This window comes from Gasterosteus aculeatus, chromosome 11 (assembly GCF_964276395.1).
Source record: "Gasterosteus aculeatus chromosome 11, fGasAcu3.hap1.1, whole genome shotgun sequence".
In the NCBI taxonomy this organism is placed as follows: Eukaryota; Metazoa; Chordata; class Actinopteri; order Perciformes; family Gasterosteidae; genus Gasterosteus; species Gasterosteus aculeatus.
In genome coordinates, this window is record NC_135699.1 from 6,210,363 (window position 1) to 6,235,481 (window position 25,119).

The following is a 25,119-nucleotide window of genomic DNA, read 5'->3' on the forward strand; positions in this document are numbered from 1 at the left end:
TTTGAGTAGCGCGCTAGTTTCTGATGAACATCATCAAATGCTCCACACGAAATCATAAAAATAAGAATAAACAGGTGAACTTGACCATTTTTTATTAAATATACATTTGTGGCGAGTAATGCCAAGACAAGGCCTTTCACATCCTCTCAAAGTGAACTTTGGAATTAAAGACATGCCAATAGAACATGCAAAAGAAGGGTAGAGAACACAACTATTGATCAACATTTAAATGGCCGCGATGTGTGGTTAGATACAAGCCTTTAATGAATATTTAGTGATGACAAGTGTGTCGTCTGCTGTACATTTTTGCCTGAGGTTTTAGCAGAATAGACAAGCAAAAAGTGGCTCTTAAAATGTTCCGTACAGTAACAGGAAATTAAAATATACATGTACGATGTATGTATGATGACTAGTCGGGCCTTAAACTTTGCAATTAAAAACATGCTACTTAAAGTCCGTATTAAAACAACACAAAATGAAGAAAAAATAACAGAACAATTTAACAACATTGAAACGGCTCCATGTGGTTAAATATGAACAGCTGCTGAACGGTCAGTGATGAGGTGTCTCTTTGTATCTGCTGTACATTTAATTTGATGAGCAAAAGTGAAAATGTTCCCTACAGTAACAGGAAGTTAAAACATTTAGATTAAGGCGTAAATGGCGTGTGCTTCATGAATTATATCAAGTCATCATTTTGGAAGGCACACTGCTACTTTAATGACCTTTTATTTTGTCTCGTAATTAACTAAAATGCTAAATTTGGCAGTTAATGGCTGAAAAGTTAAAAAAAAAAAAAAAAATAGAAAATAATTCTCAATCCCGAAGTAAAAAGTTGAACTTTCCAAAGTCAAACTCATCAGGCATGATGAGCATGTCTTCCCTGGCTTTGGCCAGCTTCTGCCTCAGGAAATCTCGTCTCTCTATCCACTCCTGCAGCTCCTCCAAGCTGTGGGCGTAGTCACAGCCCACGCCGTCAGGGCAGCCGCCATCAAACCTGTCAAACAGCGACGTGATGAGAAGCCGGCTGGCACCGGGATTCAAACACCTCTAATCCGGATGCAGGAAAAGGTCTTACTTCGGGCAGAGATCGAGGCACGGCCCGGGGAAACGGTGGCTCCACGTCAGGGCCTCGTCCTCGCCCTCACAGCTGAACACCCGGTCCTTGTGCTTCTCAGTGGAGATGTGCCGCTGCCACTGACGCTCACTGTTACTGTGCCTGCCGCACAGGCGACAGTGAAAGCCGTTCTAAAATACAGAGAAAAAGCATAGCCAGGAAACGCAATGTGTACGTTTTAGTTTGGTGCTCGACTTCGCTGAAGGGAAATATAAGCTGCACCCACCATTGGCTCAGCAAAGTCCGTCGGCATGGCAATATATTTATCTTCTGGGACCGGCTGGGTGGGGATGGCTCCATCCGCTTGCCGGATTTGGGCGGTTAATGACAGCCACATGTCATACATCTGCTGCATTTCGAACACTACAGGCACAAAAACAAATCGCTCACAGAAAGTTCTGGATTTCTGGCCATTCAAGCAACATTTCAGACCCTCTTCCCTATTGAGTTAACCAGTGCTAACATACCAAATCACTAAATTTAGGTCCGTCGTTGACAAGGACAATTGGATCAGTATCCATTTTTTAATGTTCTATGTACTTAATGCTAAATCAGTTGCACACTCCATTAATATGACATCACCATTCCGATAACTCACAGTTGTTGTTCTTCATATACATCCACATCTCCTTCTCCTCTTGGCTGTGAGCAAAGGTGCAGTTCCCCGAATAGTTACATTTCTTTTTCTTTAACATCTGGGTGCATATCTGCCAGGAGATGATTTAATGCTGTTAAACACAGATAGTACTACAAACAGGTAACTGTACACGTTTATAGTAAACATAAAAATAACAAGAAATGCAAGAAAATAACTGGGAAAGACTTTTGCAAACAAACGTAAAAATGTCTAATTGATTGACAGACGCTGTGGTTTGAAACTGGCTGTTGCATTGAAGAGCGTACGTGCAGGCGCGGCACACTTACATCATACTGCACAGGGAAGTTCTTGGCATGCGGCAGCGGTCGCACCTGAACCCATTTACTTCTCTCCACGGACTTGACGAGCAGGACCCATCGCTCTTTAGTCCATCTGAAGAGGACACAGAGGTGGAGCAGGGAAAGTGACGGATCATTGTGATCACCTGTGATTCACCAGTTTAACATCGAGCCGCCCATCTGCAACAGGATTAATTGCATTGTGACTCACGTGTGCCGGGCCTTTGCAGTGCAGTGCTTCAGGGCTTTGTTCGGTTCACTGATCAGGCCGTCGCGCAAGCACTGAGCACAGGCAAACTTCATCTTCATGTTGAGACTCTTCCCAGCTGCTCCATCCCTTGGTTTGCTCCAATCACCTCCAGCAGACAGCTGCTTAAAATGAAATGATTATATAGATAATACATTTGATATTAAAACGAGAGGGAAACATTGCCTCGTTTCAATGAACAATAGAAAGAATAATCAAAAAGGGGTTTCTTACTCTATTTCCTTTATGTTTGCTTGAGTTTTGCTCCCGTTCCTCGTTATATTTTGTCGATATTTTCACAATCTCATCAGGGCTGATACCTGAAAATAACACAGACCCGTGCTCATTAGAATAGAAACAGCACATCTATAGATGCCTTTTATTGGCATTTGAATCTTTTTATTCAAGGGGACAGATAACAGTCAGGCACTCTGCATTATTGATGTATTAATGTAGACCGCACCGGTGTTGCGCTGCACCCTCCAGGTTTTGAGCTCTATGACGGAGTGAGCGTAATAGCAGTCGTCCTCTCTCTTGCAGCCGTACCGGATGGCTTGGCGGCACAAATCCAAGTGGCACAGGACACTCAGCGGTCGCACCTTTTTGTAGCTCACGCTTTGGGTCCGCACCACAAACGCCAAGCATCTTACGGGCAGAGATGGGAGGAATACAAATGTGAAAGACGTTGGCCTATGAGAATAAAATTGGTGAAGGAACGAGTATGTTGCGAACAGGCTCACTTATTGGCATCGAAGGTGTGGCGAGCATCCAGGTTGGAGCAGATGGTGTGATCGTCCCGACAGCGCTTACTGATGATTCTAGGTTTACGGTCATAGCATTCCTACAGACAGAGGATACAGGGCAAAAAGGAACAAAGATTAAACGTATCCAGTATGATACAACAAATATTTGTGTGAATAAAAAAAAAAAAAAAAATTTAAATAAAAATATGAATTTGAAATCATGTTGTTATACAGTTGAAGGGCTCTAACCTGACAGAGGAACATGAACATGCCCTTGTCTTCATGCAGAAGGCGAATGACGCTGTTTACGGGGTCCAGTTTTAAACCTGACGTGTCAAACAGCAGGTTTCTGTCCAGCCGTCCCTTCCGCTCCTCCGTCCAAACGTCGATCTCCAGCTGGTTGTAGGCAAACGTGCAATTCTCTCCATACTTGCACAGGCCCAAATCCCCAGAATTTATCAGTTCTGACAGGAAAGAAAAATGCAGAACTCTCTGTTACACGTCCACGGTTGACATCATGAGTTGGGTTTATCGTTTTTTCTTGGACTTCATGGTGAATTGTGGCTTGAATGACTTAAATCGTTTGTGCCACAAATCAGCAGCAAGGGTCTCTCCCAGTTACTATCAATAAAACGCATTACGGATTACTGACATTACTTGTGCAGAGCACAAAGAGCAATTGTTCCCTTTTGCACCCTGTCAACAAATGATTAACAATGATTTTCCTCCACAGATCAGAATCAACAGTCTAACGGGGCCATAAAGGCCAAAGGGATGTGTGACCTCCACCTCAGGGCTGACAACCCTGATGTGAACCCCTCTGTCTGCAATACAAAAGGTCTGTATGAGGAATGTTTATGGGTTCCCGCCGCTGCAAGAGTTCAACATAGATCATGTCATGTCCATTTATGGTCCACATCTGGATACAAATAACTTTAGACCGCAACGCTGAAGTTTTTCAAGAGGTCTCTCCTGATTAAGGCGTTTTGTGCAAGAAGCAAGAAGTGAACCACAAACAATCCAAGAAAAGACGTCGCCATCCATTCGATATTGCACATAACAACAAGGCAATGCAAAGTGCTTCAAAACATAAAGCAATCAGGAATCAGAAATATTTATTGCCAAAATATGTCAGACATACAAGGGAGTTTGACTTGGCGGTTGGTGCACAACAGCAGACAGTGAGACAATGGACAACAAGACAGATAAGACATAGTGCAAGAGGAATTTTAATTAAATACGTTAAAACTAAAGTTAAAAAGAATTAAAAAGTTAAAGATAAAGTGCACCAGCGAACAGAACGTGACACGTGTGTCTGCGCAGCGTGAAGGGAGTGACCGGCGGAGAGATAGAAAGATTTTTTAAAAAAAGACTAAAAATAGAATAAAACTTGCAGTGTAGTTTAAGAATTCTGAATTGCAGAAATGGTCAATTAAAGGCAGCAGCAAACACAAAAGTCTTTAATCTGGATTTAAAAGACCTGAAAGACATCGTCATCCATTCGATATCGAGTCACTTACCTCTGCAAAGTACGAACGGCCCAGTGAAGGAGCTCCAGTTGGGAATCGGCCGTACTCTGGTCCAACCCGAAGGAGAACCCTTCGTGAGCCTACATAACAGGATGTCCCTCCTACAGCTGTGCACCAGGTTGGGCTTGTGGACAAATGTGTTTATGCCTTGACCTGAAAACAAAACACAAGACAGGGGTATTGTTTTTTTTGTGAGAGTCATTTTTGGAACCTCCACTTGAAAAGGATATTCCTTTAAATTTGCCCAGAGGAGCCTCACCTAGCCGAGGGAAACAGGCCGAGCAGGCCTGCAGGAACTCATGAGTGGAGGACAGCGGGTTAGAGGTCGCAACCAGCGCTGGGTTGTGCTTCTCCTTAGTGGCCGAGGGTTAGGATGAGATTTCAGTTAATGCCGACCAACAACCAGCTGGGACAGAAGCCAGGCGATAAGGTCCTACCTTGTAGTTATTCTTTGGAGATCGCATCACTTGAGCTGCAGCAGTCGGAGAGTCCGTGATCGCTGAGGAACATTAACAGGAGATAAAGTAAATGAGGGACATATTGAAATATGTCCCGGCACAAATGTGTTTTTTATAAAAAGGGGAAGCACTTAAATGCACTTTAACGAAGTTAAATTATAAATACCCACTACAACCATATCATACATTTCTCATGTATATGGGCATAAACAATTAAGTGTATGTGCAAATAAGCAGATATTTTTCATTTGAAAACAGTGTGCTTTCACTAGTGGTTCTACTGAAAAAATGAGCAAAAAAAAAAGAATCAACACTGATAGATAAATATAATCACCGGTTGAGCCGAAATCAGAGAGCGCGTCAAGGCCTGCCCCCCCCACGGAGAACGCTGCCCCAACACCTTCTGCTGAGGGAAACGAGTCCAGGGCATCAAGGGAGTCAAGCGCGTCCAAGGCTTTCACACCAGTTTGGTGGACTTCACCTCGCGGACCACGGCCGCTCTCCAGAGGATTGAGTTCATCCAGCAAATCATCAAGGGACTTTTCCACGTTTCCAAGTTCCGGTTTTGCCTCACTTCCTGCTGGAATCGTATCCAGGAAGTCATCCAGGGAATCGAGGCCGTCCAGAACATCCAGAGCCTCGGCTTTCGACGGCAAGTTTGCAGCACGTGCGCCACCTCCAAGGCCAGAGGTCAAGAGGTCATCCAGGGCATCCAGGGTTCCAGTCGTAGCGCCGCAGCAGTCGCTTGAAAAGAAATCCAGCGAGTTGAGGTGGCTGACGGCTGAGCTGAAGAAGGCCGGGGGCAGCTGGGGTGTCGGGGCGGGCAGCACAGAAGGGACGGTGCGTTCGCAAGTGGAGGTCCTGTGTGGGACTGAGAGCGCTGCCTGGAAGGGGGTCTGGAAAACATGGAGAAAGATTTAATTTGTATGGCACATTTTAACAACAAGGCAATGTAAAGTGCTTCAAAACATAAAGCAATCAGGAATCAGGAACATTTATTGCCAAAATATGTCAGACATACAAGGAGTTTGACTTGGCGGTTGGTGCACAACAGCAGACAGTAAGACAATGGACAACAAGACAGATAAGACATAGTGCAAGAGGAATTTTAATTAAATACGTTAAAACTAAAGTTAAAAAGAATTAAAAAGTAAAAAAAAAAAAAAAAAAGAAGTTAAAAGTGCACCAGAGAACAGAACGTGACAAGTGTGTGTGCAGCGTGTAGGGAGTGACCGCCGGAGAGGAGATTTACATTTATTGAAACATTTGAAAGATTTTTAAAAAGTCAGTTAGAAAGATTTAAAAAAAAAAAAAAAAGACTAAAAATAGAATAAAACTTGCAGTGTAGTTTAAGAATTCTGAATTGCAGAAATGGTCAATTAAAAACAACAGCTAACAGAAAAGTCTTAATTGGCAACAAATGGCTCTTAACTGCATGTGCAGTTGGTTCAATGCATTCTATCAACAATTTTAGCTTTTTCTGGGACCGCAGGCATCTTTTTAAGACAAATGGACTTTGCTTGAATAAGATGGGAGCAAAGCTTTTCATTACCAACATGTTTTACATCATGCGTCATCCATCTGTCCCCACTGCCAAGGACACGAGACAAGAAGAGGAGCCCACAAAGAAGGAAGAGAAAACACAGCTTATCAGAAACGTCGAAGGAGGAGCGCCATTGCCTTCCCCCTCTAACCCTCCTTCCATTACGTGTGAGGATCCCTCTCCCACCCCCCCAGAGCCCCCATCCAGGTCCACTTCTCCCTCTTTCTCCCCCCTCCTCCCCCTTGGAGTTCCAAGAGTTACCCCCACTTACCCCCCGCCCTACTCCTGTTTTTACTCCCTTAGATCGACCTCAGCGCCCTCCCCCCCAGCGTCCACCTGCACCAGCTCATCTCAGCGGTGATGCCATCTTACGCCAATCTGCCCCCCCACCTCTACGAAGACGTGCTCCACCTCCACCTCCACAAATCCATCCCAGCTGTGACGCTGCTCACCCCCCCCCTTAGGCCCACCCCCTCCTCCTCCTGACAGCAGCCCTGAATATTACTGAGATAGAAAAGGGTTCAGCAGTAGACCGCATTATCAGCTGGACCCAAGGTCGCCTACGTCAAAACATAGCACCTTCTGCATTCCTGTTGTGACCACCAAGAGAGTGAACATTGCGAAACTTAGACACACTGCTAATCTAACAAATCTCATTCCTATTCTCTCCAGCTCAAAGTCAACCCCAAAGCCTGTGAATAACACCATCAGTAATGGTCTCCTTGCAGGTCTTCCAAAAAAAACTGTCAGGCAGCTCCAGCTTGTTCAGAACGCTGCTGCTAGAGTTCTAACAAAGACCAAAAAATGTGAGCACATTACACCAATTCTTAAATCCTTACATTGGCTCCCAGTATGTCAGAGAATTCATTTCAAAATCCTACTGCTCACATATAAATCACTACATGGTTTAGGGCCAAAGTATATCACTGATATGCTTCCACTACATAAGCCTTCAAGATCACTAAGATCTTCTGACACCAATCTGTTAGTGATTCCCAGAGTAAATACAAATCATGGGAAAGCGTCATTTAGTTACTACGCAACAAACAGCTGGAATAAACTTCCTGAAGATTTAAGACTTGCCCCAACTCTGACCACGTTTAAAACAAGACTGAAACTTTTATGTTCAGCTTCGCCTTCTGCTAAATTTTACCTGCATTGCACTTTTAACCTCTGCCTTTAATTAAACAATTTAAATAAGATTTTAATCTATAATTTTATTTGCTGTTTTTAAATTGTCTTTTAATTCCTGCATTTTATTTCACTTTATTGTATGAAATGTTATGATGTGAAGCACTTTGAGTCTGCCTTGTGTATGAAAAGCGCTATACAAATAAAATTGCCTTGCCTTAATTCTGGATTTAAAAGACCCGAGAGACTCAGCAGACCTGCAGCTTTCTGGGACTTTGTTCCAGAAATATATTTAAAGGTTTTGGGCCATTTCAACATGGTTCTGTTACGTTTATGAAGATAGAATTACTTTAAAACAGATCAATTTACTACGGGGACACTCGTAGTGATGACCTCATCGAGGATTGTCACCCGACTCCTCAGTATCCTTTTTTTCAGTTCATCGTTTTGGTTTCTTTACAATTCATCTCTGAATCATGAAGCAACTGTAAATGACATGACCATTTATTTTCAATGTAAAAAAATCCAACCAACCTCAGGTGGCTCGGTGCCGTTGGGGAAGCAGTCGAGCAGGCTGTCCAAATCATCTCCCATCAGCTCGGAGTCCTCCACACTGTCCGCCGCGCCGGGTGCTGAAGAGACGTTGGGTTGGTGGGAGCAGGGAGCTGGGGAGGGAATGGAGCACTGAGGCATGCTGGGAAAACTAACTGCAGAGAAGCAGTAGGGACATTTTACTTATTTTTCGAACACATATCTCAAGATCTTCATGAAAGGAAACCAAACACATGTGGGACAGACACGTTGCCGGTACTGGTTTGGGGACACAACTCTGAACAGGTCAAAGTGAAAAATTCACACCTGGTGCAACGCCACTCAGAGGATTCACGCCGTTTCCTACATGGGCACCAGACACCTGGAAGGGAGAGGGAAAAAACTAAATCAAGTTCAGTAAATATTGTGGGTTTGATTTATTCTTTAGGTATTAAAAGCTACAGAAAAATAGAACTTGCTTTGATAGCTTCAGTCATGTTTCCATTCACAACATCTGTCCTGAAAAGTCCTTCTTCCTGGGAGAGACACAATGAGAGACTCAACATGAGGGACACAAATCTGCACCAGGTCTTCATTGGGGTTACGTAATACGGTTAATTGTGCACGGAGAAATGCCTTTGGTAGTGTTAGAAAAATGTTACTCGACACCGACATTTAGTAAATACTTGCAAGCATGGAGCAGCGTTGAAACACATACAGGTCATTCATCAAGGCTACTCAAAGCGTTACACACACACACACACACACACACACAATAAAAACTTTACAACATGATCTCCTTGGGAAAATATTCAGATCTTACTTCAAAAATCATCCTGAACATTTGTTTGTTATATCCGAAAATACCACATGTCAGTTCAAAAGGTCATAAACTCTCTTATGGACATTATTTTACAACATATATACGGAAACCTGGTTAACCATTTACTTTACACTGCATCACAGAGTTTAAGGATTCAATCAAAAATAGATGGAAACAAATCACTTTTTGAAGTGTAGATTGATGCATCAGTTTGAAATTACAAAGATTATATCAGGAATCAGGGACATTTATTGCCAGAATATGTTCAACATACAAGGGATTTGACATGGCGGTGTGTGCAGATCCATTCCCACCCCGAGACTGCTTCTTATCTTCAGTGAAACAAAAAGTAAAACCTCATTATTTTACTAACCTTTATGCCAACATATGGTTTCCGATTTTTCAGTCCCAGGTGGATGGCCAGCTCCAGTGCCAGCTCATTCACCCGTTTGTCCTGTTGGGAGTTTAACAGACAAAGAACAGATTAACACATTGCACAAGTTACAGTACAGGTCTGACATGTACCATGTCTAGTGACTTTTTTCCACTGCCAGCGTTCCCTTTAGCTAAAGAGCACAAAAGACAAACGATGTGTAGAGCTGAGGTGAAGGTCATTACGAAACTGCTGTTGATTTATGTTGGATCGATTTCTCGGGACCCGCGTGTGTCTCGTCATTACCAGGCGAGTATCGAGCATGCAGCTGGTGGTGCAGTTGTAGGCCTCCTTGTACTTCCCGAGCTCCTTCAAGCACAGCGCCTTCCTGTACAGCGCCCTGCGGCTCTCCTTGCACACTGTCAGAGCCATGTCGCAGTCCATCACGCCTCGCTCGTACTCCCCCTGGGGGGAGGAACATGGCCGATGAGAAGACAGGACAGATACAAGCCGAGCCAATCGCCCATTCATTATCCGTCAGAATTCTGTTTCTAGCTGTAGTGTGTGGACGGTTTCTTAAAGCCCGTTATTGCCATCGACTTATTAACACCATCTATGATTAAATGAATTATTTTGCCTATAACATTTTACTTTAATATTTACACCTGGCTTCCCCCGTACGCGCTCTTTGACCTTCCCTTGAACGCATTGTATCATGTCTAACCGCTGGTACGTTACCGGATTTCACAAACCAAGTTGTGGGAGGTTGAAAACAAACTTAACCTGCTATTATCATTATAGGCAGATTCCCTTTTACTGACTGACTGATGCACCGATCAGGTTTGGGTTTGGAGAAGCCTTCGTCACAGCCCTTAATAGCCCGAATCGTAGCTGCAGGTCATTTGACAAACTTCAAGTGTCTGCACGAGCTGCAGTTTGCAAAGCGGACGCGGCGTGCCAGGACCAGCGGCTGTGTCTCACCACGCTGTGGAAGGCGGCTGCCCGGTTGACGTACAGGCTCTCCAGCAGAGCGTCGGGGATCTGGATCTCCTCCGCCGCAGCGTAGCTCGAGACGTTCAAGCCTTCACTGAAGTCTCTCAGCGCCTGATTCCAGTCACGGTCTCTGAACGACATGTTGCCCTCATCCAGCAGGTTGCAGACTAACCGGGTAAGGAAGTCCTGGTAGGGGGATGGGGGGGGTGCAAAAGGTGTGTGATATGTTCCAAAAACATCGGGCCATGTCCTGAATATTGTTTATTCAAAAAACACCCCGACGGCCATCATATGGGTTGATGTAAACATTCGTCCCGCTCACACTGAGCCGGAACCGATCCCCGATTGGATCGGTTTAGAAAATAGTTTAAACATTCACCAGGTCACGAAAGGTGTGGTAATCCATTAATTAGTTAGACATTTAAAACAGACTTAAAAACAAGAATATCAATCTAATCTATGGTGTCAGTATCAGGAACTTTCATCCTCTGGGGACAATGCAGCTAGTTGTGAACAAGAGGAATGATTACAGCAACCAGTTTATATTTCAGAGTGAGTATTGTGAGCATTGTTAGTATCAAGACAGACATGAAAAAGATCTGGAGAGCAAGGCGGTCACCAGGAAGAAAACGGGCCAAATATGTGAGAAAGAAGCCTGTCCTGGATCGTGCACGCAGCCCGGAGGGAACTGAGAGGTGTCAGGAGACAAAAGACAGCGAGGAGGTGTGTGTGATTTCATCAACAGCCGATGACCAGATAGAAGAGCTGAAGAGTGAAGATACCGACACGACAGTGCGCTGTGTCAGCAGGTGGTACCTGGTAGCCCTCAGGCTCTGGATAAGCCAGCGAAGACCTGGAACACCAGAGGGAAACTTGCTCAGAAAAAGTGAAGAGACAGCTGGTTTCACTTTCTATCTGGTGAACTCAAAAGAACCAAAAGTGCGTCTCACTGTATGAACTTCAGGGAGTCCCGGATCTCCTGCTTGCGTTTCTGTCTGCCAGCGTCCATCCTCGTTATCTGAGGGGGGCAGAAAAGCGAATTTAGTAGCCAACCCCGACCCCGATGTGCTGTTTGGGGTCGGGTGTGACCTGGAACTGGCGTGAAGCCACTTCCTTCGGCAGCAGTAAGCCACGCAAGAAGAGGCTTTGTCACCTCGTGCAGACACCGGATCCGACTTGGTGTTTATTCCGTTTTCAAATAAATTTACACCCCCCCCCCAAAAAAGAAACAAATCAAGCCCCTGACCCCCTCCCGTAGGTGTCCCTCGCTATCATGGCGCAAATAGACACACCTACCGGTAGAAGAGAAGAGTTCATTGAACCAAACAGAAGTTTTGAAGTCGTCCAGCGCCCGATGGCGGTGACACGGAGCAGCTTTCTGGGGCCGAGGAGGGAGAGACCCGTCGAGGCTCTCCGCCTCTTGACTTCAACTCCCGGTTAAGTTTCGATTCCCAGCAGCACCAGTGCATCCACGAGCAAACTGCCGACATCCTCACTGGCCCTTTAACGGGCCGCTGTGTTCGGGGGGCCCCGAGTTCAGTCTGTCAGGCACCGCTTCCTGTTTACACCACAGGGCCCGCCTACTCGCGCGCGTCCTCCGTCGGCCCTTCACAACGTGCTTTTAATCTTCATTTCACTTTGTAATTTATTTGATACTATGACACCGGTACGTTAATTAACGGCATAACGATCAAAGTGGTGCCTGGCAGTTCGGCTTTATTAAAGAATATAAAAAGCAACAACTATACTAGCCACACACAAAAATCTAATTGATGTATACGTCTGTAAATGTTGTTGGTAATTAATGTTTGTTTTTTATTATCTGCATGATTACATTTGGCATTTTGGCCTCATCGTCCTCCATCGTGCTCACGGACTGATGACGCGTTGAACGTCAGAGCCTCACGCAGCGATGTAGTCCAGTAGAACTACAAGTCCCTTGTCTCGCGCCGCTCTGCTGCTCAGCTCGGGTGAAGTGCTGGGTTCGGTTTTGAACGCAGAGAGCGAGCGGGAGTGTGTGACAGGACCGGATTCAATAAGTACAGCTGTTTTGCGGTAATGCGACAATCAATGTCTGTTGGGTTAAAGATTCCGTAATAACGAGGGGTGACTAATACAAACTTTAACGTTAGTCAGCGGTTTTCACATGGCCGACTGGAGAGGCCGAGTGAGCGCCACGCTCGGTCCCACGTAACGTTACCGGTGCGAGCTAACTAACGTTAGCTGACACCGATAAAACATATTTCATAATACTGCAACCGACGGAATAAACGTGTTAACTAGCTACCAAATAAGCACGTAATGTGTTCTTAAAACGACTGCTGTCAACGTTCAAGCTCCACTGGCTTCCAACCGTTTTGGTGTGTTAGCTTAACGTTCGCAGCACCCGGCTAAAGCTAACCGGGCAGCCCACAGAAGAAAATCCACCCCAAAACAACATTCAGGTCTCAGGATGCACCGTTAGATCCGGTCAGCGTGTAGGAGACGCGGCGCCTGGGTTCATGGGTTGAAGGAACATTGCGAGTTAAGCTCGTGTTATGGTTGTGTAGACGTGGGCTTCGCATTAGTGGCTGGCTTCAACAAGTTCCCAACTCCATTCAATGTAACGTTAAATACAGAGAGCTAACGTTGAATTGCACACGAGGTAGTGAGCAATTTGTCCCATAATTTACGATTAAATGTATGTCATTCCCTGCACGAGATATGTAGAAAACCATTAATTCTTCCAGAGCTGCAATGTATTTACTGCAATTAAATATTATTTTGTGGTGGATTCACCCAGTAGTAAAACACCAGTTAAATAGAAAATATTCCAGTAAAACAGGAAGCAGTTGCTATACCAAATGTTCATACATTCCTATCCCAAACACCCGTATGTTTGCTCTCTGTGGTCTGTGTTTTAATTCCTGATCAGTAAGTTGTGCAGAGTAAACTGGACAACAGTGTCATTGTGAAGCAGAATAAAAAGACACGCTGTGTGTATTCCCCGGGTGTGCAGATGGCTGCGGACGGTGTTGCCCAGTTGACCGACTCTCTGGCTAAGACCGGAGTGGTGGAAGTAGAGCTGAGCTACAAAGGACAGGGGAGAAAGCTGGATGATGCCCAGTCAGGTGAGTGTAAGGCATCACTTTGAACGCAGGGGTCTGGGTTTTCCTTTCACAAAGTCTTAACCCCTCGCTCTCTTCCCGCTCTCCAGTGGCGGACATGGTTAAGGAGATCGAGGAATTTGAAGATTTGCAGGCCCTGAGGTTGGAGGGAAACACCGTAGGGGTGGAGGCAGCAAAGGCCATCGCCAAGGCCCTAGAGACAAAGAGCATGTTCAAGGTTCACAGTGTTTTTCTGAGAAATGTCTTATCTTACTTGATAAACATAAGCTGGTCTATGGAGTATCAGCAGATGGTAAATAATCCCCACCCATAAACCCAACAGGACGTCAGCAAATAGCCGGGATTTGGTCTGAGCAATAATTAAAAACTAAAGTAATTACTTGTACGTTACATAAGGCATGAAAAGCAACACATATTCATTTTTTATGATCTTGCTTGTAATCATTGACATATTGGCAGATTATTTTTTTCTTGTGCAATGAATTGTTATTTTTGTATTAGCACTAATAACGAAAATAAAAACAGCATATTCAACTTTTGTTTCCTATATAATGTAGTGCTGACATTGTTTCTTCTCTCTCTTTCAGCGCTGTTACTGGAGTGACATGTTCACAGGGCGTCTGCGCTCTGAGATCCCGGCTGCCTTGGTAATGCACTTTCTTTAGTTTATTCAAGGCTGGCAGTCAAAATGTGTTGATATATTGCATACTTTCTACGTCTGGCTCTACTCCTCAATGATTACAATGTTGTAACTATGTTGTCTTTCTTATTGGTGCACTGCCCCACGTGTCCTGTCGTTTGGTTCCTTTCCCTCCGGGTGCTGTAGAATTCCCTGGGTGACGCCGTGATGCTGGCAGGGGCCCGGCTCACCGTCTTAGATCTCAGTGACAACGCCTTCGGGCCTGATGGGGTGAAGGGAATCGAGAAGTTGCTCAAGAGCACGGCGTGCTACACGTTGCAGGAGTTACGTCTCAACAACTGTGGCATGGGCATCGGAGGGGGAAAGGTAATTCACGAGAACGCCTTTTTAAAATGAGACGCGTGCACTCAGTCGTTACGTTATTAGGTACACTTCCACAACAGGGGAAGGTAAAAAAGCCGGGAAAGTTATTTGTTGAGAGAGAGAAAAAGATATCTCATAATTAATTTCATAGCAGCTAGAATGAAAGTACTATTCTGGCTATAGAAACAGCTGTGAAATGTCCCATCTGTGTTGTTGGACTGCTCAGATCTTGGCTGCGTCTTTGATCCAGTGCCATAAAAAGTCCAGTGCAGAGGGCGCTCCGCTCGGCCTCAAGGTGTTTGTTGCAGGGAGGAACCGCCTGGAGAACGATGCAGCCACTGCCCTCGCTCAAGCCTTCCAGGTACCGGACCAAGGACCCCCGTGACCTTCCAACAACCTTCGGATTGACTGTGTGTTTTAATCTTTGGGTTACAATTTGTGTTCTCAGTTGATGGGCAGCCTGGAGGAGGTTCACATGCCTCAGAATGGCATCAATCACCCGGGGGTGACCGCTTTGGCCAAAGCCATGCAACACAACTCAGCGCTCCGCATCCTCAACCTCAACGACAACACCTTCACTGAGAAGGGGGCTATCGCCATGGCTCAGGTACATCGACCTAATGGAATGTATGGGAGAGCCTCATTCACAAACCATTTAAGCACAAATCTGGTTTCAAAGTTACATTTTGTTTTTCCGCCTTAAAGTCGTCATTGTTTTTGTATTTATACCCCTGTGTAAATATAAGATATAAAGATATATGATATAAAGCAGTTGCAATCATTTTAGGCCACGTTTAGCAGGAATGTTTTAATATAAGATGTAGTATTTGTATTAATATACACCTGCAGTTCTACACCATATTCTAGCACAGGGCTGACGTTTAAAATATACTATTGATTTGTACACACAGTTAATAATCATCTGTATTACAGCCATGACCGTATTTACCATATTCAGTTATACTTTGTATCTTTTACTTGTTGATAAAAAGAAATCCACCACCAATTTGTCCGTCACCATCGTTTTTACTACAGTTCTACCAATAATACCCCTCGATGCTTCAAGGCTGTAGCAAATGATATTTGCGTTCTCCTCAGGCGCTGAAACACCTACGCAACATCCAGGTGATAAACTTTGGCGACTGTCTGGTGCGGCCAGCAGGAGCCGTAGCCATTGCAGAGGCTGTTTCAGAGGGACTACCGATCCTCAGGGTTAGTCAGAGGAACAACACTTCATTGCTATAGTCATTTATTTTGAAAAGCTCATGTCCCTCCATTTGTCTTCTTTACTGACTATTCTGTTCACAGGAACTCAATCTGTCATTTGGCGAGATTACGGAAGATGCCGCTCTGGCTGTGGCACGAGCGGTGAGGGGCAGAGAAAAGCTGGAGAAACTGGATCTAAATGGTAAAAAACTCCTCGTTTGTAGACTTTGATTTGTTTGTTTTAATGTATCTTCCCTGCCTGGTTAAAATGATGTCATTTTCAGGTAACAGTCTAGGAGAGGACGGCTGCCAAACTCTGAAAGACGCCATGGAGGCCATGAAGATTGGCCAGCTTCTAGGATCGCTCAGGTAATCACGCCGTACTCACACACACTCCTGTGGCCCACATATGGAAAACTGTACATCCTCTCTGAACCCGTGTGTCCTTGTCTTACTCGTGGGGGCCAAAAGCCCATGTCTGCGTTTTGATTCATGCTCTACTGTTTGATACATTTACTTCAGTCACATCAGGTGCAACAAACTGCCCCAAGAGACGTTCTCCTCTCACTGAAGTGCTTTTTAATTTGTCTCAGTGACGACGAGGGCGTGCCAGAGGATGATGAGGATGATGATGACGTGAACGATGAGGACGATGAGGATGAAGACGAGGATGTGGATGAGGAGGAAATAGAGGAGGAGGAAGAAGAAGAGGAGGAGGAGGAAGAAGAAAGCAGTGGTATCAAGGTCAGATAAATATGTGGTGATGATGTGTGGCACCGAAGCAAAAAATGACCCCAAACGAATGTGTTGCTGCACATCTCTGTACGCATTCATGATACATTGTGATTCAAAGTTCATTTAAAGTTCCTCGAACTATAAGTTCTGAGGATTGCATTCAAAGCCTTCAGGTTCTATGAGATCTATCAAGTTGCTACGCTCTGGATAAATGAGTAATCTTTCATATATGTTCTCCTTTATTCCGCCTTTATGTCATTATTTTTTGCTAAACCTGGTACAGTTTTACACCCTAAAAATTCAAAGACAACATTAGGGCCTCTGCATTTGTTCTTCAATGATGTTATGATGATGCTGCAGCTTCAAGGAAAGGGCCATAGACCAAATAACATTACATCAATTATAGATCCATGTGTAAACGTTTTACACAATTATTTAATCAGTCACTGGTTTGTTTGACAGCAGCCACAGTCACTGCCTTTGATAAGATATTTCTTAACAAGAGCTGAAAGGCTGGAACCGGTTCAGTTCCTCCAGGTTTTGATCAATATCTGCCCTGAAATGAGGCAGAATCAATGGAGTAAACGAAGCTGCGTGTGCATTTTTTTTGTCAACATCTTGTAGTACAACAGTGACTATTTCCACTGAATAGATGACGAACTCTGAAGGCCTCACTGGCTGTTGTCGTGTGAACGCATTTATTTGCTGCTGACTTTACTTTATTTTCTCCCCTCATAGGTGTCCACCCCTGCGCCCGTATCCCGGCCGCCAGACGTCTACTCCTTCCTCAGCTTTCCGTCCCCGGACAAACTGCTCAAACTAGGAGCCAAGAGAGCGATGCTGATCGAGCAGCAGGTACACACACACACACACATACACACACACACACATACACACACACACACACACACACACACACACACACACACACACACACAGGCTCGGTTTCTGAGAGTGGATTGAGGCGAGGACTGAAGATGATGTCGTGATCTTCGCAGTAAAACACATGATGTGACGTGTCGAGTCTCGGCCAATCACCATTGAGATCTCCAAGGCGTCTTAATTTCCCCTCCAACTTTTCATCCTTTCACTTCAAATTGAAGTTACCGCCAACACTGAATTATTATTATTATTATTATTACTTTACATGTTTTGGCTCAGTCTAATATCTTAACCCGATCAATTTAGACTTCTGGTCAGAACAATCAAAAGGCCGTGGTTATAAAAGCTCGAGGGTTTCTCAGACGTGGATCAGGTTTGTTTGTTTGCACCAAGCCTAATTTGTATAATAGATCAGTGGTCCCCAATAACAGCAAATTGTCCACTCTTCGCTGCGCAACGCAGTTCCCCTCCCACCCCCGTTGTTGTGATTGCAGGTGTGGTGTTTACACAAATCCATCGCCGCATGCCTTTTATAAAGGTGCCTGAAGCTGAGGAGGGGCCATCAGTAAGTGTCTCTTCCTCTCTCTGTCTCCAGGTGGATGTGTCAGATGCTACAAAAACAGCCGAAGCCTTCCTGAAGATTGCATCTGTGTACAAGGAGGAGAATAATGACGTGAAGAACGCTGTGTTGGACAGCATCGGTGAGACACTTTGTCTCACTCTGCATCAGTCGATCTCATGCTTTGTTGTACATGCCCTCGCAAGTGCTAAACTGACCTCGTAGCATAACAAATTCATCCCTGCCTCTCTGTCTCTGAGGATGTCAGAGAATGAGGTCAAAATTCCTCTATCTCCAGTCCTAACGAGAAGAAAAGCTTTTGTAGTGGTTGAATTGCCTAGTTGTCTTTTTCATGTCGACCTCTGCTACAGTACGAATGCATCAACAAGTGCTAAGGGCGGCTAGTTAAGTTGTTTCAACACAGTAGTCTTCATTTGTTTTTAATTCTTCACTTGATCTGTGAATAGTTTGTGCCAACAAGACACACCTGATTTCTTTCATTCTTTTTGGTCAGCTTTGTTGGAAGATGTGTCAGTAGTATACAATACATTTTTACCTACAGATGCCCTCCTGAAGAAAGCTTTTGCCACGCCGTCGTTCCAAGGCTACAACTTTGTATCCTCTTTGTTGGTGCTGCTCGGACTTCTCAAGGTACATTTAAACTGCGCTCATTCAGCAAAGTTTGCTGCGGCACAGAAATGTGTATTTCGTCACTGTCTCTCTAGTTGCATTTTTTGTTTCCTTGAATTCCCCTCCTCTGCCTATCTCACGATTGTCTTCCCGCTACATTCCATCGTCTTCAACACTCCTCCTGTTGGCTGTCCTCTCCTCCTCCCCTCGCATCCCTCCGTCCGGTCGTCTTGGCGGCTCAGAGCGAGGACAAGGTGAAGCCTGTGCTCGTGGTCCCCGGCCACCTCAACGCCTTGGAGCACGTTGTTAGACAGGACTACTTCCCCAAAGAGAACGTGGCCGTGCTGCAGGCCTTCCTGTCCCGGTAAGGACGTGACCGAATGAGCCAATCAGCAGGCAGCTCCCAGGTACAAAATACCACGATAAGCATCCTATCTTCTGGAATGAAGCACATAATGAATGTTTTACGTTGGGGGACTCTGGTGGTGCTCACTGGTGTGTTGGAGTGGGTTCATTGGGTATGTTTAGTTTTGCTAAGCCTTCACTTTTGTCGGGCTAACATTTAACTTTCTGCCTTCATGACAAGCAGTACCTTAAGGATTCGTGGGGATTTAATAAGAATAAATCAAGATTTAGTAAGATTTAAACCCTGCAGCAAACACTCCTTGAGTAGCTGTGTTCTGCCAGAAACAACAGTACACAAATCCGTTTACAGCCAAACAAACTCACGTTTGCTTTTTAAATCATGTCATTGGCAACAGAGAGCTGATTTGCAAGTTTTCAGCACATCAACAAGAATGCAGATTTTATGAAAATTTGAAAGATTCAAACTTGGATGATAATATTGGTATTTTTCCAAAATGGTCCCAGGAAAAGACTTAAAACGACCACGTGTTCATTTCTTCATGCGTTCTGACTTCACTAGACTGTCTGCGACTCTTAGTGCCAGAACAGTTTAGTTAAAAATGGATCACGAATATATAGTTTCCTCTCAACGCTGGACTTGGTTTTAGCCGCAGATAAATATACATTTAAAATGTTTAGACTTCATCCTCCAACCGCGTGTGTGTGTGTGTGTGTGTGTGTGTGTGTGTGTGTGTGTGTGTGTGTGTGTGTGTTATATCCTTCACAGAAATAACAAGGCTCTGGATTCATGTGGCGATGCCAGAAACAGCCTCCAGTCCACACTGCAGAGAGTCCGGTGTGAGAGCTGAGGACTGTGGAAACAGACACGCAGACTGAACTTTAAACCATCACAGCACACAAGCTCAACTTTTAAGGAAAAGAAGGCTGAGCAGCACCCGGTCAAACAGACCTGCTCCCCCATCACCACGGTCCTTCACAAGTTCTGCAACAAACCTCCTCCTGGACTCCGGACTGGGCTTCAATGCTTTGCGTGTCGGCTCTTATTTTGTGGACTAATTGAAGTGCTTTGTGTACAAACGTACGACCACAGGACAGCACTGACGACTTGGCCTCCCACCGCACTCACCTCACTCCACATGAACTAAGACAATTTTGAATATTCCTTTGTTTTATATTCAATGTTTATTAACTTCATTGATATGGTCAAACATTGTTACAAATAAGCATTGACGATCAGTATGATGAAAACACTGTAAAATACAATGTAATCGATCAAAGGAATTTGTTTAAATGTTTTTTCTGCCTTTAAATGGTGCAGACGTTTTGGGATTTGTTTTGCAAAATAAAGCTTATGTGAGTGTTCGATGTCCATCACCTCCTCATTGCATTGAAGTTTTATTATAAAAATCACAAACGGGTACAACTCCATGGAAACTGAGCAACACAACCGCTCTGAAGTGTTTAGAACTAACCAAGGTTTTCTGGAAGAAGCTTATTTACTGTTTATCTTTTTTGTGTTTTGTTTCCTGAATTGTTTTTTGTATCACTGGGCTGAAAGTAATTCAGTTGTTAGAAATCTATGACCGGTGTGTTGCCAATATATAAACAAATAAGCTCAGTCTGACCAACAACTACTTGCACCTTGTGTTTCAGACAGAAAATGTAAAGCCACGGTGTTAATTTGCATAGAGCGAGCTCAGAGGTCAGGGGTCATAGTAAAAGAATTTACCAACGCCTTGCTTGTTGGCCCACTGCACCGCTGACAGTATGCGGCGGACACAGGTCAGCAGCAGATAACCGGAGCTTGGCAGATTCACACAAAAACTGCATCTTAGTTTGTGCGACGAGGCGGCTGTGACGGGGACGTTGTGCCTGACGGTAAGCCAGTTCACCGAGCTCGTTCATCAGTTTGTACAGGTTGGATTCTGGATTCTCTTGGTACAGTTTCCCCCTTCTGAGCAGACTTCTAGTGTGGATGATGTGCGTGTGAACAAACTGGTATAAATATGTTCTTAATCACTAATTATTCTAGAAAGAACAAAGCAGCACGTAAGTGGTGCTGAGATGTAATCAATGTGTTCCATTAGCATCCATCAACAGTCTTGGTTCTAAGCACTCGAGGTTGAATCACAGCAGCTTTCGAATATTTTTTCACCATGTTTTCCCGCTTCAGATGCATTTCTCCTCAGCTGAGGCCTTTTTGCTGGTTTTAGCACTGAGTTCAGCCGTTGAAGCAGGCAGATGTCCCACAGCGTGCAGCTGTGACCGCAAACTCACGGTCACCTGCGTGGGCAAGAACATAACGGAGATTCCCCCGACTATAGACGAGGTGAGAAAAAGTGACACACTGCTTCTTCCTCCACACGTGTTGGAGGGAGAAACACAGTCTACCGTACTGTCCTTATCAGATACACATTTTTTCAGTCATGTCCGTTATTTGTGCATCTGCCTCGGGCGTATTCTGTTCGATCCCCCTCGCAGATAACAGTGAAGCTCGATTTGAGGAACAACAACCTGCAGGTGCTGTCCAGGGGGGCGTTCATCCTCACGCCTTACCTCACTCACCTCAACCTGCAGCGCTGCAACATTCAGCAGGTGAGAGAGGGCGCTTTCCGGACGCTGGGCCGCCTGGTTTCCCTCAACCTGGCCTACAACAAAATTGACATCCTATATCAGGTAAGAGGAAGCAAGCCGCTTAGCTGCAACGCTGAAGAGTCATGACATTTTGTTTGTTTTAAACTTTTGACGTACCGTGAGGACGTCTAATCTCTCTCTCCTTCCCTCCGCCGCCCTTCCTCTGACCTGACCGATGCAGGAGGCCTTTGACGGCCTCTCGTCCCTGAAGGAGCTGCACCTGGAGCACAACCGCGTGGAGGAGATCCAGCCAGGAGCCTTCACACAGCTCGGTTTCCTCAACATGTTGGCCCTCACCCACAACCAGCTGGTTTACATTCCCAACATGGCCTTCCAGGTACTCTGGTCTATGGGCATATAGACGTTATCACAATCAATGGTTGTCTTTGGCAAAATGATGACACGGCGATTTCACTGCTCCTCCAGGGCCTGCAGAACATTAAATGGCTTCGTCTCGGCCACAACTCCCTGAACAACTTGGCCCCTGAGGCCTTCGCTGGACTGTTCACGCTCATCCGCCTCAGCCTGGACCACAACGAGCTGCAGTTCTTCCCCACTCTGACCATGAGCAGGTGGGACCGTCTGAGGGATTCTGGTGGAATCATATGAATGTTATTTCAACATTCTAATAGAAAAAGAGTGCTTTTGTCTACAGGATTGATTGAGTGCTCTGTCAAAACTGCGGGATGACTAGGGTCAAGGGTTATCGGTAAATTCAAATACTCTTCCTCTCCTCGCGAAGGCTTCCTGAGGTCACGCGCCTGGACATGAGCCACAACTCCATGACCTACCTCGGGGAAGAGTCCGTCTCCATGGCGAAGCTCACGCACCTCTACCTCGACCACATGTCGCTGCGGGACCTGTCAGATCAGGCTCTGTCCCGCGCCCCCCTGCTCTCCCACTTGGACCTCAGCCACAATCAGCTGCGCTACCTGGAGCCCCTCACGGGCCCCAAGGAGCTGGCTGCCCTCGACCTGACAGGTACCGCCGATGTTTGTGCATCACGCAGATGTAGACAAGAACATATTTCCTTGGCGTTGCATGACAATCGTCACTCATGCTTCCTCAAAGGCAACCCGGTGGACTGTAACTGCTACATGCGGCCCCTGAGGCAGTGGGCGGGTGTCGGTGGGGTGAAGCTGCTGGGATCCTGCGCCGGACCTCCTCACCTCTCAGGGGAGCCGCTGCAGGACGTGGCTCCTGCGGATCTGCGCTGCCGCAGCAGAGCGGAGACTCTGAAGGGCGAGCTTGAGAAGGCCGATGAGAGCCCAGGAAGCCTCCTGCCCGCGGACAAGCCCAAGCAGAAAGCCACGTGTCCGGTTAACTGTGACTGCGATGTGAGTGTTTGACAGCGCAACTCCAACATTAGTACAATATCACGGTGTCGAAAAGAAGAGCCATATTGAGCAGCCAAATGAACATCAAAATACAAAATATCTGCCAATGTTTACATGGTGTTCTGCTGTTAAAATGTAATTGTCATTTTCAAACCCCGTCCAGATTGAATCCAAGCACGCCACATGTGAGGGCCGGGGCCACACCAAAGTCCCGCGAGGCTTCGCCACCAAGCTGCAGCTGCTTGACCTGCGCAGCAACCGCTTCCACAACCTTCCTGCCGGCAGCTTTCCCGGCACCAGCCAAGTTGTCTCTCTCCACCTGGAGCGCTGCAAAATCCACGCAATCGAAGGCGGTGCCTTCCGGGGAATGAAAAACCTGTTTTATTTGTATCTTTCTGACAATGACCTCACATCTTTGGAAGCCGGAGCCTTCGCTGGAGCCCCGCGGCTCACGTACCTTCACCTAGAAGGGAACCGGCTGGTTAAGTTCCCCGGACCAGGCGAGTGGTCGGTTAAGTCAAGTCTGTCTGTATGCAAATAAAAAGATTTGACACGGTACGTATGTGTGTAAAAACACATAACAAAACATGCTCACATCTCTTTCTGTCTCTCCCGTAGCCCTGTCACTCTTACCCAGTCTGTTCGCGTTACACCTGGAGAGAAATGCCATCTCCAAACTCGAGCCCACTGGGTTGTTGGCCTCAGTAGCCCCCGACCTCAGGGAACTTTACCTGACCAACAACACCATAACTGCTATTGCTGAAGGTGCTCTGGACTCGGCTTTCCTCGGTACACTTCACCTGGATTCAAATAGGCTGACCGAGATGCCCACCCACGCTCTGTCCGAGGCCCCCAACCTGGAGGAGATCAACCTGTCTCGGAATTCAATTGGCTGGGTGGGGCCAAACGCATTCAAGCCCATATCCCAAAGTCTGAAGAGGCTTTACATGGATCAGATGGGCATGAAGAAGGTTCGAGAGGTCTTTTTAAATCCCAAATGTTGGCATTGTGTTTATCTTAATCGCTCCGTGCATCTTTCACTTTCTTTCACTTTAAATCTCTAATCGAGTTGTTATGGATTGTAGAAATAGCTGGAGGTTGTGACTCTTTGAGGCATGGATTGTGAATGAATGCTTATTGTACTTTTGCTAGTTGTTGGAGTCAGAAAGTACAAATTAGGGATAAAGAGTGGTAAGGAATGGAACCCCAAAACATTAGTCTTTACTCCTCGACAAGTGAAATGAGTTAATGCCCCCTGAACGTCTTGTGGATGATACTATATGTGAATGAGAATAAGAAACATTTTGGCCATACCTGAGCTAACAGCTCAAATTCATAACGATTTTTAACGATGGATTGATTTTTTTAAATAATTGTACCCCCGTCCAGATGTCCAGGGATGCCCTTGCAGGGCTGGGCCCCCGGCTGAGGGCTCTCACTGTGAGAGGGAACCAGCTCGAGGAACTTCCTGACCTAAGCCCACTCACCGGGCTTGAAGTGGTCGACCTGCAGGACAACCCTCTGGCGTGTGACTGTCCTCTGCTGCCGCTACGCAGGTCAGCCCAGTGTTTCTACAGAAGAGCCGTTTTTTCTGTTGATTATGCAGCAGGCCGGCTCAGTTGGTAGGGAGGTTGTGAATTGACCAAAACATTCAACCTCATTAAAATGGAGCTACTGATTAGCTTTGCCGAAGGAAAGATTGAAACAAACAAGTGCTGCTACTGGGATCAAGGATGCATCAGTTGTTATTAAAAGCTACATTGTTAGCTATAACCATGTCACTTTCTATGTCTCTCAGGTGGATAGAGAACAATACTTTGGAGGTGATGGCCACCTGCGGTCACCCATCCGAGTTCAGAGGTCAGAAGCTCAGGGACGTCCATGCGTTCAAGTCCTGTCCAGAAAGCAGCTTTCCTCCAGTCGGGATGGTTCTCATGGCCTCCAGACCTCCAAAAGTGATGAAACGCAAAACAAGCCTCTCGAAGACCACTGGAGTGAAAGCTAAGCCCGCAAAGCCTAAAGCTGGATTTTCCAAACCAACCAAAAATAGGCTACAGAGGAAACCTGGGGCACCAAAAGTGACCAGGAATAAGACACCGTAATAAATGAATACGACAATTGAGACCTGTTTTTTATTTAAGTGGTTTAGAATATAGCTCTGTGTGACGTTTTCATCATCATTCACAATCAAATGAGAGTAAAACAGACCTTCCTACACTGTTGATAAACATACCGT

The 25,119-nt window shown here is 45.6% G+C and overlaps 3 protein-coding genes and 1 long non-coding RNA gene across 13 annotated transcripts; 2 read left to right on the top strand and 2 right to left on the bottom strand.

The window, feature by feature from the left end:
• Window positions 1-75: 75 nt before the first annotated feature.
• Window positions 76-12,172, bottom strand: LOC120827902 (zinc finger CCCH domain-containing protein 7B). 9 transcript variants are annotated; one of them, XM_078084659.1, is made up of 23 exons: window positions 11,721-12,172; window positions 11,375-11,442; window positions 11,241-11,277; window positions 10,413-10,610; window positions 9,738-9,896; window positions 9,432-9,512; window positions 8,715-8,771; window positions 8,563-8,617; window positions 8,239-8,369; window positions 5,365-5,926; window positions 5,010-5,071; window positions 4,832-4,925; window positions 4,564-4,725; window positions 3,293-3,507; window positions 3,041-3,141; window positions 2,764-2,945; window positions 2,535-2,620; window positions 2,265-2,422; window positions 2,042-2,147; window positions 1,716-1,824; window positions 1,344-1,480; window positions 1,079-1,248; window positions 76-997 (listed from the first exon to the last, which is right to left on the bottom strand). In XM_078084659.1, the coding sequence occupies exons 1-23, from the start codon at window positions 11,739-11,741 to the stop codon at window positions 817-819; spliced, it is 3,132 nt and encodes a 1,043-aa protein (XP_077940785.1). In that variant the 5' UTR covers window positions 11,742-12,172; the 3' UTR covers window positions 76-816. The 9 variants fall into 9 exon arrangements, with proteins under 9 accessions (XP_077940785.1, XP_077940784.1, XP_077940783.1 ...); XM_078084658.1 differs by having other exon boundaries at window positions 2,265-2,425; XM_078084657.1 differs by having other exon boundaries at window positions 8,239-8,411; window positions 11,721-12,029.
• Window positions 12,173-12,327: 155 nt separating this feature from the next.
• Window positions 12,328-20,274, top strand: LOC120827903 (ran GTPase-activating protein 1). Of its 2 annotated transcripts, none has more exons than XM_078084667.1 (16): window positions 12,328-12,479; window positions 13,423-13,534; window positions 13,621-13,748; window positions 14,119-14,178; window positions 14,358-14,537; window positions 14,761-14,895; window positions 14,983-15,141; window positions 15,633-15,746; window positions 15,843-15,942; window positions 16,025-16,109; window positions 16,334-16,484; window positions 17,214-17,330; window positions 17,953-18,058; window positions 18,479-18,567; window positions 18,789-18,953; window positions 19,679-20,274. In XM_078084667.1, the coding sequence occupies exons 2-15, from the start codon at window positions 13,423-13,425 to the stop codon at window positions 18,912-18,914; spliced, it is 1,662 nt and encodes a 553-aa protein (XP_077940793.1). In that variant the 5' UTR covers window positions 12,328-12,479; the 3' UTR covers window positions 18,915-18,953; window positions 19,679-20,274. The 2 variants fall into 2 exon arrangements, with proteins under 2 accessions (XP_077940793.1, XP_077940792.1); XM_078084666.1 differs by having other exon boundaries at window positions 18,789-18,910.
• On the bottom strand, window positions 20,076-21,893 carry LOC144384624 (uncharacterized). Its single transcript, XR_013451437.1, has 2 exons — window positions 21,664-21,893; window positions 20,076-21,560 (listed from the first exon to the last, which is right to left on the bottom strand). It is a non-coding gene; the product is annotated as an uncharacterized LOC144384624 (long non-coding RNA).
• Window positions 20,673-25,005, top strand: chadla (chondroadherin-like a). Its single transcript, XM_078084665.1, has 11 exons — window positions 20,673-20,790; window positions 21,086-21,241; window positions 21,394-21,588; window positions 21,728-21,883; window positions 21,973-22,118; window positions 22,289-22,527; window positions 22,618-22,883; window positions 23,047-23,383; window positions 23,502-23,854; window positions 24,273-24,439; window positions 24,682-25,005. Exons 2-11 carry the CDS (start codon window positions 21,086-21,088, stop codon window positions 24,983-24,985), a joined length of 2,319 nt encoding a protein of 772 aa, XP_077940791.1. The 5' UTR covers window positions 20,673-20,790; the 3' UTR covers window positions 24,986-25,005.
• Window positions 25,006-25,119: the final 114 nt, after the last annotated feature.